Here is a 15,923-nt window from a genome sequence, read left to right on the forward strand (position 1 = left end):
TCTCCTGCCTCGGCCTCCCAGGTAGCCAGGGTTATAGGCACCTGCCACAATGCCTGGCTAATTTTTTTAGATTTTCAGTAGACATAGGGTTTCACTATGTTGGCCAGACTGGTCTCAAACTCCTGACCTCAGGTGATCTTGGCCTCCCAAAGTGCTTGGAATACAGGTGTGAGCCACTGTGCCCAGCCCCATACCAATAAATAGTAATGCTATAGAAAACATTTTTTCAGTCTAGTTTAAGGGTAGAACTTCCATAACCATGAACGAGCTGGAAATATTTTTGGGGTGACAGGGGCAAACTCTTATATTTTCAGGTAAAGCACAATAAATCTGTAATTAACCAAAAGCTCCCTTCCTCCAAGAGATATTATACTACCCCTTGGCCCACTGGCAATTGCTTGGCAGGTCAAGACTGCAGTGAGCCATGATCACATCACTACTCCAGTCTGGGGTAATAGAGTGACCCAGTGTCACTTTTTTTGACCCACTGTCAAAAAAAGAAAAAAGAAAAGAAAATTTATGAGCAATGTCTGTTTTGGGTAGCAGGAAAGGAAATCAAGGCAGCAGGCCAAATTCAATCAGGCAAAAAAAAAAAAAGTGTGGGTGGGTCCCTATTCCAACAAATTAATGTCTTTCTTCCCTAGGATAAGGGAGCAATGGCTTCCTTGGGAAGCCATATGGGAGTTCCTACTCTAAATAATCATGTTCCATGTTCTTTTAGAAGGGCAACTCAATACAGAAAATGAGACATGTTTGTTTAGGGAAGTAGAAAAAGAGGCTGAGGGAATAAGAAATTGACTAAACGGAAAAAATTCAACTCAGAACACTAACACTTATGAAACTGGAGGCATATCCTTTATAAAATAAAAAGTAGATGGGCTCCAAAAATAAGAAGATTCATTTTAAGGCAGATAGGAGAGGAATAAACATGGAAGCCAGTTAATGGAATAGTGAAATTCTGCTTATCTGAGATGCCAGGTCCCAAGGATGGTCTTTTGACTCTCCTGGGAGAGAAACAGTTGTTCCCTTTTACAGAAGAGTAAAATAAAAAAGAACAGTCTCAGTCACAAGAGAAGGACCTCATCACACTTTGGGTTCTCAGGTGGAAAGAAAAAGAAACGTTGGTCAGATCCCTGACTAAGGAATCTGGGACAACTCTAACAAGTAATGGCTGTACTGTTCATTGAGTCCGGGGTTTTAAAGGGAGCTAGGTAAAAGGAGGTGGTGTAGACAGGAAGCACTTGCCTGGCTGCCAGGCAGAAAGACTCCACCTGAAAATTCCTGGTTAAAATAACTAAGAACAGAAATGAGGAACTCTGCCACCATACTAGCAGCAGACTCGGTTATATGTTTTCTGAGTCTATTTTTAAGCACTTCAAAATAAGAGACTGTAATACATTACAAGCATTATCAGAAGCAATCAATCAATCAGCCCTTCTTTACATCTCATGAGACACTATCTCCATTATGCATTTAAAAGATGGGAATCATAGTATTATAAATATTACTTTCCTTTTTCCCTTTTTTTTTTTTTTTTTGAGACAAGGTCTCAGTCTATCACCCAGGCTGGGGTGCAGTGGCGTGAACACAGCTCAATCTCCAGGGCTTAATGATACTCCTAACTCAGCCCCCCGAGTAGCTGGGATGACAGGTGTGCACCACCAAACCTGGCCAATTTTTCTTTATATTTTATAGGGATGGAGTTTTACTATGTTCCCCAGGCTGCTCTCAAATTTCTCAGCTCAAGTGATCCTCCCATCTAGGCCTCCCCAAAGTGTTGGGATTACAGGTATGAGACACCATGCCTGGCCTTGCCTGTGTCTTTATGCAATATATGATGCTACTAAACCACCAAGAATAAGCATACGTTATTTTCACCAGAGAGGGCTAAAATTTGCTATTTCCCCATGATTGCTTTTTTGCCCAGTTCTGCATTCAATTATATACCTGATTCCTGTAAACAATGGTTAAGATCTAAGTCAAAGACAAGGTTTACAAGTTCATCTTATTTGACCAATCTTAGAACCTACAGCTTCATTAGTATCAAACTCTAAGTACAAAATTACTGCTAAGTTAAATACAAAATTTGCTAATTTAAATACAATCTATATCGTACATCCACTGTCACCTTATTCTAACTGCTGTCTCCTCATAATCTTTATAAAACTGTACTTTCCATTTGACTATAAAAGTTTGTACAAATTATAATTAACCTCACTAGATATCAATGGAATTGCTGTTCTCAAGTGTAAGTAACAAAAGTAGATGGAAAATCATGCCAAATCTGTATATAAATGCTCTAACATTTACCAGAAAGATACTTTTTTTTTTTTTTGAGAAGGAGTTTTGCTGTTGTTACCCAGACTGGAGTGCAATGGCACGATCTCGGCTCACCGCAACCTCCGCCTCCTGGGTTCAAGCAATTCTACTGCCTCAGCCTCCCGAGTAGCTGGGACTAAGGGCGCGCACCACCATGCCCAGCTAATTTTTGTATTTTTAGTAGAGACGGGGTTTCATTCACCTTGTTGACCAGGATGGTCTCGATCTCTTGACCTCGTGATCCACCCGCCTCGGCCTCCCAAAGTGCTGGGATTATAGGCGTGAGCCACCGCGCCCGGCCCATTTCCCAGAAAGATACTTTCATATAAGATGATATGAAGTATACTTAAGTCTAGCTGAATATCCAACCTGTATAGTGGTCACTTGCTCTGGCAGTTATTACTGGAAGTTTTGATTATCCTAAGCGGTCCAGGAAAGCAATATATGCAGAAGCATAATTTTGCTGAGAAATAAATGTGAATCATACATGCTGTAGACTTAATGGGAAGAATTAATGTCTGGGACTTGTCAAACCCTCAGCATCTCAAAGGCCTATTACATTTTTGAATGAATCATTCTTTCTTTTTTTTTTGAGATGAAATCTTGCTCTGTTGCCAGGCTGTTGTGCAGTGGCACAATCTTGGCTCACTGGGGTTCAAGCAATTCTCCTGCCTCAGCCTCCTGAGTAGCTGGGACTACAGGTGTGCACCACCGTGCCCAGCTAATTTTTTGTATTTTTAGTAGAAACAGGGTTTCACCATATTGGCCAGGATGATCCTGATCTGTTTACTTCCTGATCCACCTGCCTCAGCCTCCCAAAGTGCTGGATTACAGGTGTGAGCCACCGTGCCTAGCTAAATGAATCATTCTTAAGGTTTCTTTGTTTTGTTTTTAAGAAAATTACTTACTCCAGAAGAATATTATTCATATCTTGTGTAAAGAATTTTTTTCTTCCTTCTTCATCAAAAAGTTTGGCAGCCTAGAGAAACATAAGAGAGATGATCACAACTCAAAATAGGTCATTACTCTATTTTTTATCCTGTTTTTTATTCTTAGGACATATGTTCAATGATTTTTTTTCGGATAGGGCCTCACTATGTTGCCTGGGCTGGTATCAAACTTCTGGGCTCAAGCAAAACTTCCACATTACAGCCTTCCAAGTAGCTGGGATTAGAGGCATGTACCACTATGCCCTGCTGCAATAAATAATTAATTTGAGATAAATATCTATAACAAACTTCATGAGGAACATTTTTAAAAAAAGAGAGATAAATATCTAATAAAAGAAAAAAAGAAGCTCCTATCAGTAGAATACCAAATGAGTTGTGATCAACAGGCAAAGGCACTTGAGAGATTCAAATTCAGCTTGGTATTGTGTAAGTTTCCTACAGCTATTATAACAAATACCACAAACATAGTGGCTTGAAATAAGACAAATGTATCCATCCTCAGTCCCAAGTCCAAAGTCAGTATCATGGGCTGAAATCAAGGTGTCAGTGGGGCCATGGTCCTTCCAGAGGCTCTGGGAAAGACCTAGTTCCTTGCCTCTTTAGGCTTCTGGTGGCTGTCAGCATTCTTTGGTCACAGCTGCAGCACTACAACCTCCAAGGTTACCATCTTCAAATCTTTCTAGGCTCTCCCTTCACATCTCCTTCTCCTCTGCGTGTATAACACCTCTTTCTGTCTCCCTTTTGTAAGCATACAAGTGACTGCATTTATGGGCTACAGGCTAATCTAGAATAATAACCTTATCTCTTCTGCCATACAAAATAACATTCACAGATCCCAAGGATTAGAATATGGATTATCTTTTGTAAGACCTAACATAGATATTTTAAAAATTTGTAAAAGTTGTGATCCTAAGAATATGAAAAACACAAAGATCAATTACCATCAAGGTTAAGAGTCTTCAGAACTAAATAGAAAAGACATTTCAAAATAGTATAGGTCACAGTAGGGTAGCTATAGTTAACAATAATTGACTGCACATTTCAAAATAGCTGGAATAATTCAAATGTTCCCAGCATAAAGATAAATACTTAAGGTGATGGATATCCCAATTACCATGATTTGGTCATATGAATGTATCAAATTATGACATGTACCCTGAAAATATGTACATCTTTTTTTTTTTTTTTCAGGCAGAGTTTCACTCTTGTTACCCAGGCTGGAGTGCAATGGTGCAGTCTCGGCTCACCACAACCTCCGCCTCCTGGGTTCAGGCAATTCTCCTGCCTCAGCCTCCTGAGTAGCTGGGATTACAGGCACACGCCACCATGCCCAGCCAATTTTTGTATTTTTAGTAGAGACAGGGTTTCACCCTGTTGACCAGGATGGTCTCGATCTCTTGACCTCGTGATCCACCCACCTCGGCCTCCCAAAGTGCTGGGATTACAGGCTTGAGCCACTGCGCCTGGCCAAAATATGTACATCTTAAACGTATCAAAAAATAGTATAGGCTGGGCACAGCGGCTCATGCCTGTAATCCCAGCACTTTGGGAGGCCAAGGTGGGCAGATCATGCAGTCCAAGGGATCGAGACCATCCTGGCCAACATGGTGAAACCTTGTCTCTACTAAAAATACAAAAATTAGCTGGGTGTGGTGGTGTGTGCCGGTAGTCCCAAATCACTTGAACCCAGGAGGTGGAGGTTGCAGTGAGCCAAGATCATGCCACTGCACTCCAGCCTGGCAAAAGAGAAAGACCTTTTTTTTTTTAATCTACACTATTATTATTATGTTGAAATTGTAGACTTATTACTGAACTTGCAGATTATGTTTAAGTTGCAGACTTCCATGAGCAGACAAAAGAATCTGGTACCATATCTAACTTGATTCCGAAAAGACAGACTCTATGACTCTGTCCTTAAGGAGTCACCAAGATTATAATTATTAATAGAGTTAACTGCATTCCATGAGGATTGCTGACCAGAATAGGCAACGATCCAGATGAAATGTGTGACTGGAGGCAATACGCTATATACTGGGGGAAAAAAACCTTATATTGAATAACAACAAAAACTGAGTAGAACTGATAATCTCTAAGAGGAAGAAAAAGAGTCAAACGTAGTGAATACATAAATATGGAATCGATGGTACAACTGTTGAAATAAAGATTTTTTTTTTTTTTTTTTGAGACAGAGTTTCACTGTTGTTACCCAGACTGGAGTGCAATGGCACCATCTTGGCTCACCGCAACCTCCACCTTCTGGGTTCAAGCAATTCTCCTGCCTCAGCCTCCTGAGTAGCTGGGACTACAGGCGCGCACCACCATGACCAGCTAATTTTTGTATTTTTAGTAGAGACAGGGTTTCACCTTGTTGACCAGGATGGTTTCGATCTCTTGACCTCGTGATCCACCCGCCTTGGCCTCCCAAAGTGCCGGGATTACAGGCGTGAGCTACCGCGCCCGGCCCTGAAATAAAGGATTTTTTTTTTTTTTTTTTTTGAGACAGTCTCACTCTGTTGCCCAGGATGGAGTGCAGTGACATAATCTTGGCTCACTGCAACCTCCGCCTCCCAGAGCCAAGCAATTCTCTGCCTCAGCCTCCTGAGCAGCTGGGATTACAGGCACTTGCCACCACACCCAGCTAATTTTTAAATTTTTAGTACAGGTGGGGTTTCACCATCTTGGTCAGGCTGGTCTTGAACTCCTGACCTTGTGACCTAACCACTTCAGTCTCCCAAAGTGCTGGGATTACAGGCATGAGCCACTGCATCCAGCCAAAATAAAGGATTTTTTAAAAGGCCATTAACTGATGATTTGGTGAAGGTAAAAAACAGTATTTTAAAAAAAGTAATGTGAATAATAAATTAGTACTGCCAATTTTTAGATTTAATCATCGTTATCACAGGTCATAAAGGGTATCAAACTGAAAATTGAGTTATAACTCTTCATGATGCATATAGTCACCAAAAGCCTAATGTGAATAAAAAAATAGATTTCCTGGCCAGGCGCAGCGGCTCACACCTATAATCCCAGCACTTTGGGAGTCTGAGGTGGGAGGATCACGAGGTCAGGAGTTTGAGACCAGCCTGACCAATATAATGAAACCCCGTCTATACTAAAAATACAAAAAAAATTAGCCGGGTGTAGTGGCATGTGCCTGTACTCCCAGCTACTCAGGAGGCTGAGGCAGAAGAATCGCTGAACCTGGGAGGTGGAGGTTGCAGTGAGCTGAAATCACACCACTGCACTCCAACCTGGGTGACAGAGCGAGACTTCATCTCAAAAAAAAAAAAAGATTTCTAGGCTTGTACCAAACTTAAAGAAAAAAAAAATTTCCTTTGAGTAAAAACACCTATAAGAATTTTTGATAAAATTTTAAACTTTATAACCTTAAAACTTTTTATATGATCTATATTAGATTTAAGCAGAAGAATGTTACAAAGTAAAAAAAAGCAAGACAAAAGTGCTTATCAGACACGAGTATTTTAGCTGAAGATAAAAATCTCACCTCCTGAAGAAAATGCACCATCTCATATTTCAAAGAAAATACAGAGATTCACAGGTATCAGTAAGTGAAATTAATCCTATTACTTTTATTTTTTTAAATACCTAATTAAGTGGGTTTTTTTGGAGACAGAATCTCACCATGTTGCCCAGGCAGGGCTCAAACTCCTGGACTCAAAGCAATCCTCCTGCCTTGGCCTCCCCAAAGTGCTGGGATTACAGATGTAAGCCACTGTGCCCAGCCTGAATCTTATTGATAATTTCCCAGTACCGGGTTGGGAAGAAGCTGTATAATCCTGGCATGACTACTATAGAGATAGACATTATTTGATATGAGCTATAAGAGAGTCTTACAAGATTGAAACACACTCAATCACTAACCAATTTTGTTTAAGTGAGCATGAGGCCGGGCACAGTGGCTCACACCTGTAATCCCAACACTTTGGGAGGCCAAGGTGGATGGATCACCTGAAGTCAGGAGTTTGAGAGCAGCCTGGCCAACATGGTAAAACTCTGTCTCTACTAAAAATACAAAAATTAGCTGTTGTGGGGAGCACCTGTAATCCCAGCTACTTGGGAGACTGAGGCAGGAGACTGCTTGAATCCGGAGGTGGAGGTTGTGGTGAGCCAAGATTATGCCACTGCACTCCAGCCTGGGTGACAAAGCGAGACTCCATTGCAAAACAAAACAAATCGGCCGGGCACGGTGCCTCAAGCCTGTAATCCCAGCACTTTTGGAGGCCGAGGCGGGTGGATCACGAGGTCAAGTGATCGAGACCATCCTGGTCAATGAGGTGAAACCCCCGTCTCTACTAAAAATACAAAAAAATTAGCTGGGCATGGTGGCGCGTGCCTGTAATCCCAGCTACTCAGGAGGGTGAGGCAGGAGAATTGCTTGAACCCAGGAGGCGGAGGTTGCAGTGAGCCGAGATCGCACCATTGCACTCCAGCCTGGGTAACAACAGCAAAACTCCGTCTCAAAAAAAACCCAAAAAACAAAAAACAAAAAAAATCCTGACCTTGAATCCTGGCTCGGCCACTTAAAAATTATGTGGCCTTGGGTTAAGTTACTTAATGTTCTTGAACCTTATTTTCCTCATAAATTAAACGGGAGAAACACTACCTAAAGCATGACTGTTGAGAAGATTATACAACACAGTGTGTAAAACATATGAAACCCACTCAGGGCTACCGTCTCCTGAGAAGTAAATGGGGCCGTGTAGGACGTAGCTGCACCGCAACCAACACACAGGGTTCTTGCTAAATAAACGATAGCTATTATTAATTACACCTTGAAAAACCTGAATTACATCACTAGCACTTTTTAAAACCTAAAAGAAACTAAGATTGTAGAGATAGGGCCACACGGAATAACAAAAAGCCTATGCCACTTATTCTGGAGTCAGGTGAATCCTGCATTTAATAATAAAAGAATCAACTGTATCGATGTTATCACTATAGTTATTTCTATTTATTTATTTTTATTTTATTTTATGTTATTTATTTTTTTGAGAAAGAGTTTCGCTCTGTCACCTAGACTACAGTGCAGTGGCATGATCTCAGCTCACTGCAACCTCTGCCTCCCAGGTTCAAGTGATTCCCCTGCCTCACCCTCCTCAGTAGCTGGGATTACAGGCGTGTGCCACTATGCCCACCTAAATTTTTTTGTATTTTTAGTAGAGACAGAGTTTCACCGTATTGACCAGGCTATTCTCAAACTCCTGACCTCAGGTGGTTCACCCGCCTTGTCCTCCCTCAAGTGCTGAGATTACACGCATGAGCCACCATGCCCAGCCAGTTATTTTCTACTAAAAAGAAAGGTCTAGGCTGGGCATGGTGGCTCACACCTGTAATCCCAGCACTTTAGGAGGCTGAGGTGGGCAGATCACCTGAGGTCAGGAGTTAGATCAGCCTGGCCAGTGTACCAAAAACCCCATTTCTACTAAAAAAAATTAGCCAGGTGAGGTGGTACACACCTGAAATTCAAGCTACTTGGGAGGCTGAGGCAGGAGAATCGCTTGAACCCAGGAGGCAGAGGTTGCAGTGAGCCAAGCACACCACTGCACTCCAGCCTGGGAGACAGAGCAAGACTTTCTCTCAAAAAAAAGAAAAGAAGAAAAGGTCTAAAAGGAAACATGGAAAACAAAAAGTCAGAAAAATGTTGGGACTGTAGGTTATTATTTTTATCTTTAATAAAACCAAAGCAATTATATCAGTGATATGTGGAAAATAAAAACAAACAAAAGCATTAATTTTCATGTTTATGCAGCAAATAAAAAGCAAGAGGATTATTACACTTACTACACGGAGGTCTTCGATACGTTTTTCAAGAAGTACAGGTAGACCCTCTGGGAGTGTAGGTACCACTTTGGGCATAACCTGAGAAGTATAGGTTGGCTGGGTGGTGGTTCCATTTTCACCCCCTGACTCAGACAGGGGGCTACCATCAGAAGCAGCATCCAGTAATCTGTCGAAGTCGAAATCATCTAGCATCTCTAGGGCATTTTCGGCTTCCTGAAACAGCTCATGTTCACTTGTGCTAACAAAAATGGGAAGGTCTGGATCAGCGCTGCTCAGATTTAAGTCCGGGACATCATTCCCCAGTGCTGCAGTGGCACAAGGGGGTTTATTCAGAGAGGAAGTTGACGAGGTCACTGGGACTTTGGGGCTAGACTCCTTCTTTAATGCATCCTTCTCCTTCTGGAATTTTCTAATCATGGCAGCTAGAGAAAGAGAATCTTTATAACGTTTCTTCTTTTTTTCACACTTGTGTGAATTTAGAGCCACAACTCTGTGAAGAAAAAAATGATCCAGCTATGTGTGATTTTAAAGGTTAAAGTGTCATATAAATAAATACGTGCAGAATTAAAGTAATCATTTGACAGGTAACAGCAGTTTTCCTAATTTCTTATTAATTTATACTATTATAATAGCATCTTCTTCCCTTGAAAGGCAAATAGGTAAATGGCCATTATGGTGAAAAAAATGAGGAAAGAGCTCAGTTTAGCTATTACTTTCTCCTAGAAATCTTACCTAAATCCTATGGCTTAAATGCTTCCAAATGTGCACTACAGAACCTAAAAGGTTATTAGCATCTTGAAGGTAGACCCATGTTTCAGTCACTGTTACACAACCCAAACCCTACATCAGTGCCTGCCATACAGCAGGGTACTAATATTTGCTGAATGAATGAATAAGTTATATAGCTGAAAAACAATACATTCAATAAAAGGGATTACTTGTAGCCTACATTCCCAAAGAAGTTTACTTGTAAATAACGAAAATTTAAGACAATCATTAGTAATATAAACATTTTTGTCTCCTAATTTCTTAATGACTGTAATCCCAAGTTTTAGGAGGGAAGAAATACCCTCTACATCAACCTTATGGATACTGATAGCCCAAAATTCAGGTGTATCTCCACTGGTAAGTACAGAAACAAAATTCAGCCTTTCACAAGTGTCTTTCCCTTAGCTCTGTGAAAAAAGCCACAGAGAAGTCGAGGCAATTGACAATTTTTTGATTGCACTATACAAATATTTTATTCTGATGTAAGGCTTCTGAGAAATTCTATTTGATTTTTAGCAGCAACATCATTAATAATAGCTATATACTGGCCGTGTGCAGTGGCTAACGCCTGTAATCTCAGCACTTTGGGAAACTGAGGCTGGTGAATCACTTGAGCCCAGGAGTTTGAGACCAGTCTAGGTAACACAGCGAAACACCATCTATACAGAAATATAAAAATTAGCCAGGCATAGTGGCACACGCCTATAGTCCCTGCTACTCAGGTAGCTGAAGCAGGAGGATCCCTTGATCCCAAGAGGTTAGAGGCTACAGTGAGCCATGATTGTGCCAGTGTACTCCAGCCTATGTGACAGAGCAAGACCCTGTCTCAAGGCAGAAAAAAAAAAAAAAGAATAGCTCTATAAACTCAATGAAAATTTTTGGCTGGGCATGGTGTCTTTTGCCTGTAATCCCAGCACTTTGGGAGGCTGAGGCAGGCGGATTACCTGAGGTCAGGAGTTTGAGAGCGGCCTGGCCAACATGGTGAAACCCCGTCTCTACTAAAAATACAAAAATTAGCCGAGTGTGATGGCATATACCTGTAATCCCAGCTACTCGGGAGGCTGAGGCCTGAGAATCACTTGAACCCAGGAGATGGATGTTGCAGTGAGCCAAGACTGCACCACTGCACTCCAGCCTGGGTGACAGAGTGAGACACAGTTTCAAAAAAATAAAAATAATAATAAAATCAATGAAAAATTTAAATATTAAAACAACTATAAATTGTTTACATATAGGCTACTGCCAACCCCCATTTCCCAGGCATCTAAACTTAGTTTAAGTACCAAAGATTAGAATAGTTTTTTTCAATATTTATAATATCTTTTCAAACTTGTTCTTGCTGGTAAAAAGCTGTAATGAGCAAAATGTTTAATAAACCAATCTATACATTTCATCTAAAACACTGAGTGTCTAAGATGACAAAGACTTCTACTTATTAGCAAATATAATACTATTAAATGTAAGTCATTAATATTTATCAACACCATACTATATTAAACTCAGGTTAAGTTGAATTAGTTAATGGTAAGTATATCTTTCTACAATTAGACAGCCATACTGTGATACCAGCTCCCTCCTTAGGTTTAATTTAACGTACCCCAGTTGTTTGGGTACTTTTTTCCTTGGCTTCTTCTCCTTTTCCCCTTCGTCTTTCCGCTTCCGCTTCTTTATCTCGATATCATCTTCTTTTATTTTGGGAACCTGTGAAATAATAAAAGAATGTATCATTTATCTAAGTATCAATGCTTTACTCTTCGATGTTAGCAATCCAGCATCAGCAGTGGTTTTTCTCAAATGTCAGTGTGCAGTACAATCGCTTGTTATAAATGCAGATCCCTGGGGTTCAAGAGCACTCTCACCTCTGGTTTCGATTCAGTTATCTGGGTTAGGACCTTATAATTTGCATTTTAAACAAGCATTCTGGTAATTCTGGTACAAGTAAGTCTTTGGACCACACTTCAAGAAACACTTATCTACGAACACTGTACCCTTCCCAAAGACAATGTTCCCAAAGACAAATTCTTTTTTTTTTTTTTTTGAGACGGAGTTTCACACTTGTTACCCAGGCTGGAGTGCAATGGCGTGATCTCGGCTCATCGCAACCTCTGCTTCCTGGGTTCAGGCAATTCCCTGCCTCAGCCTCCTGAGTAGCTGGGATTACAGGCACGCGCCACCATGCCCAGCTAATTTTCTGTATTTTTAGTAGAGACGGGGTTTCACCATGTTGACCAGAATGATCTCGATCTCTTGACCTTGTGATCCACCCACCTCGGTCTCCCAAAGTGCTGGGATTACAGGCGTGAGTCACCGCGCCCGGCCCCAAAGACAAATTCTCTAGATTTTGTTAGAAATCACAGCTTAGGAAAGGTAACAGCTATTAGTCATTTCTATAGCAAGTCTTAACCTATCTGAGAAATATAACCTTATCACAGAACAGTAAATTGTTAGCCCACATTTGTACAGTTTTAAAAGAAAATACAATTTTATGATGTAAATACTAATATCCCCATATCTACATAATTTAATTTTAAATCATGTAACTGTATATTCATGAAACAATGGTTTGTGTTTTACTCTTCCTTACATTCACACTCATAACACAAGTAACATTCAAAAATATATCCTGTTAACTGAACATTCTCATTACTGTTGCAATGTTTGATAAACTCACTTTGGGTGGCTTGTGCTTTTGGTTGTCTGTAGCATCATCTTCTTCAGTATCTGAAGCTTGGCGAAACTGCAGAGTGCCAGTGTTGATATAAAAGCCTCCATACTTTGTTGTTAGAGAAGCGGGAACTAATTCATCATACTAGGTAAGAAAAAAAAGTTTCAGCTACATCCTGTTGTCTTTAACTCCATAAATGCCAAAGAAATTCATTCACCACAGCAGCATCTCCCTTAAATCCTAGTTGTAACACAGAGTGCAATGAATATTTTGTATAAATTTAGAAAGCTAATATTTGGAATAAAAATTAGCTCTGATAATTTGGTATATACATATATGAAAAAAACTTTGAAAAAAACTTCCAAAATAATGAAGTAAATTCTAAATATATCACCTGCTACATTTAAGAATAACTGCTACTATTACTTTTTTTTCCTTCCCACTGCTACTTTTCTTAATGACAAATGGTTCTGTTGAGAAACCAAGTTAAAAAGGAAGACTAAGTGTCCAGACAAGGAGTAAATTTCACTTCCTATCATAAGGAGGTTTTATAAAGAATAACAAACTTTTTTCTATCTTAGCCCTATACTTTTAAGTGGAGAAAATCTTAAAGACATTTAATTTAGGCCAGGCATGGTGGCTCACGCCTGTAATCCCAGCACTTGGAGAGGCTGAGGCAGGTGGATCACAAGGTCAAGAGTTCAAGATCAGACTGGCTAACATAGTGAAACCTTGTTTCTAATAGAAATACAAAAAAAAAAAAAAAAATTAGATGGGCGTGGTGGTGGTGGGGCGCCTGTAGTCCCAGTTACTTGGAAGACTGAGGCAGAAAAATTGCTTAAACCCAGGAGGCAGAGGTTGCAGTGACACGACATTGCGCCACTGCACTCTAGCCTTGGTGACAGAGTGAGACTGTCTCAAGAAAAAAAAAAAAAGCAAATATTATTTTAGAAGAAGAATAGCACAGAAAAACAACTGCTCTGTTCAGAAAGTACATTCTTGAGGACCTAGAATGAGCAGGCACTTTGCTTAAAGCAAGGGACTCAATTTGTTCATTAAATCACACTTATGTCCCCAAAGTCTGGATCTTAAGGTTTATTATTACCTTACCTGATAAAAGATGGATCAAAAGCAAACATTAAGTGAAGGACAACCTTAACCAAATGAAAGTGTTCAAAGTATTAAAGAAAAAAGGAACTACTCATCTGATAGTAGAAAGATATGTTACCTGGGATCTCTAGACCTCTACTTCCAAGGTGCTTCATATCATCTAACTAGTTCTTTAAGAAAGTCAGATTTTTAGGAAAACCTCTTTGCCATGGGCAAAGAATATACATATCCTATTAGTTACTGTAAGAATTTTAAGGCTAACTACAAAACTTGTGATTTTAAACTGTATCCTTTTAAATTATGTGGAGAACAGAAAAAGGAAGAGGGACCCGTTTAATCACACTGAATTAAACTGAAATAAAATTAGTGAAGAAAGCTAAAAGAAAAAAAGAACTACTTTCTTATTGTTGTACTTAATACACTACCAGAAAGATCTACTATAAAGATCTACACTATTAGCAAGATCTAACACAAAAGGGGCAGTACCATAGGCAAATAAAGGAGTGATACAAGGAGTGAAAGAGTGTAATAACAATTTTTTTTTTCTTTTTTGAGAAAGAGTTTTGCTTTTGTTGCCCAGGCTGGAATGCAATGGCGTGATCTCGGCTCACTGCAACCTCCTCCTACCAGGTTCAAGCGATTCTCCTGCCTCAACCTCTGAGTAGCTGGGATTACAGGCATGCATTAACCACATCCGGTTAATTTTTTGTTTTTAGTAAAGACGGGATTTCTCCATGTTGGTCAGGCTGGTCTTGAACTCCAACCTCAGGTGATCCGTCCGCCTTAGCCTCCCAAAGTGCTGGGATGACAGGTGTGAGCCACTGCACCCAGCAGACTGTAATAATTTTGAAAAGTGTAACTGTGATAAGATAAAAACCCCCGTATTCTTTGCCTACATTGTTTTGTACAATGCTTTAGAATTTTCAATGCTTCTTCATATAAAGTATTTTACTTGGTCCTCATGATACCCTTGTGAGGTAAGAAAGGCAAATATCACTCTCGTTAAAAATGAAAGCCGGGTTAAGTACCTTACCAAAGCAATCATATATATATATATATATATATATATATATATATATATATATATATATATATATATATGTTTTAGCAAAGTCACTGACTGCCTCTAACCCATCCACTATACCAAGCTGTTTCACATGGGAGTGAAACACGTTCATCACCAGGTATACAGGGCAATTCCGATGTGCTCAAAGTCTTTTTCTTACGCAGTATTCTGCTGAGCTTTTCCTAACAGAACACTCTTCAGGAGAATAAACTCTTTATGAGTATTTAGTTCAGCCATTTAAGCAGAACATATTAAGAGGTAACACACTGAACTTAAGAATCAAAAGGATTTTAGATTCTTTGCCCATGACTAGCTACTGTGACCCAGGGAAAATCACTTAATATCAGTTTTGGAGAGTTATAAAACAGGGACAATATTACTTCACAAAGTTCTAGTGAAATTTAAAAGAGACCATCTAAATAAAAGTGTCATTCATGCCTGGTATCATTATTTATTAATAAGTAATAACATTTTCTTTCAAATCTTTTACAATTTGGTAGCATAAATATGAGACTAAAAACAATCTTCAAAAGCATTTACTTTAGGTATTTATTTTTAGTAATTAATACATGATTCAGAATATATCAAATAATATGCCAACACTGAAAGCTTACTGGCAATACAATAAATGAAAAGAACACGAATCATCTGGTTCGACCATAGTTGTTTATGTCTGAATTATCTCATAAAAACAACTAAATAGTATGTCAAGGGCAAAGATACTAAGTTACTTTGTAGGTCAAGCAACTTGCATTTCAGTTCAATTTCTTCTTATAAAACAGGAACCTACCTTGTTCAGAAACTAGTTGTATAAAATTTATCCTAACTTATTAAAACAATAGCTTTCAATTTTTCTTCACCACAACAGAAGTGGAAAACACACGACACATCAAAATCCAGCATACACATACACATCCAATAAAACTGTATAGTCTACCAATAATGCACCAATAGTTTTTATTCTATTTTATTTAATTTTCTTTAAAAATACCAGTCACATCCTTTAAGTTTAGATATAATCCAATTATGGGTTACAAAAGTCAGCTTGAAAATATCCCAAATGATAAAAAAGGAAATATTAAAAATGCTATTTATAAAAGTCACATACTGGCCGGGCGTGGTGGCTCACGCCTGTAATCCCAGCACTTTGGGAGGCCAAGACAGGTGGATCACGAGGTCAAAAGATTGAGACCATCCTGGCCAACATAGTGAAACCCCATCTCTACTAAAAATACAAAAAAAT

At 39.4% G+C, this 15,923-nt stretch overlaps 1 protein-coding gene across 15 annotated transcripts in view; it reads right to left on the bottom strand.

Moving 5' to 3' along the window:
* UBN2 (ubinuclein 2) overlaps window positions 1-15,923 on the bottom strand; it is a 104,447-nt gene that overhangs the window by 61,869 nt on the left and 26,655 nt on the right. For all 15 annotated transcript variants that reach the window (XR_013524221.1, XM_035254613.3, XM_035254612.3 and 12 more), the window contains 4 exons: window positions 12,511-12,648; window positions 11,437-11,540; window positions 9,072-9,561; window positions 3,228-3,298 (listed from right to left, as the gene is read on the bottom strand). Coding sequence is in view for 14 of the 15 variants with exons in the window: in XM_035254613.3 (XP_035110504.2) it covers window positions 3,228-3,298; window positions 9,072-9,561; window positions 11,437-11,540; window positions 12,511-12,648 (803 nt within the window). In the remaining variant the exon portion in view is untranslated. The remainder of the gene's footprint in view (window positions 1-3,227; window positions 3,299-9,071; window positions 9,562-11,436; window positions 11,541-12,510; window positions 12,649-15,923) is intronic.

Source organism: Callithrix jacchus, chromosome 11 (genome assembly GCF_049354715.1).
Source record: "Callithrix jacchus isolate 240 chromosome 11, calJac240_pri, whole genome shotgun sequence".
Taxonomy (NCBI): Eukaryota; Metazoa; Chordata; class Mammalia; order Primates; family Cebidae; genus Callithrix; species Callithrix jacchus.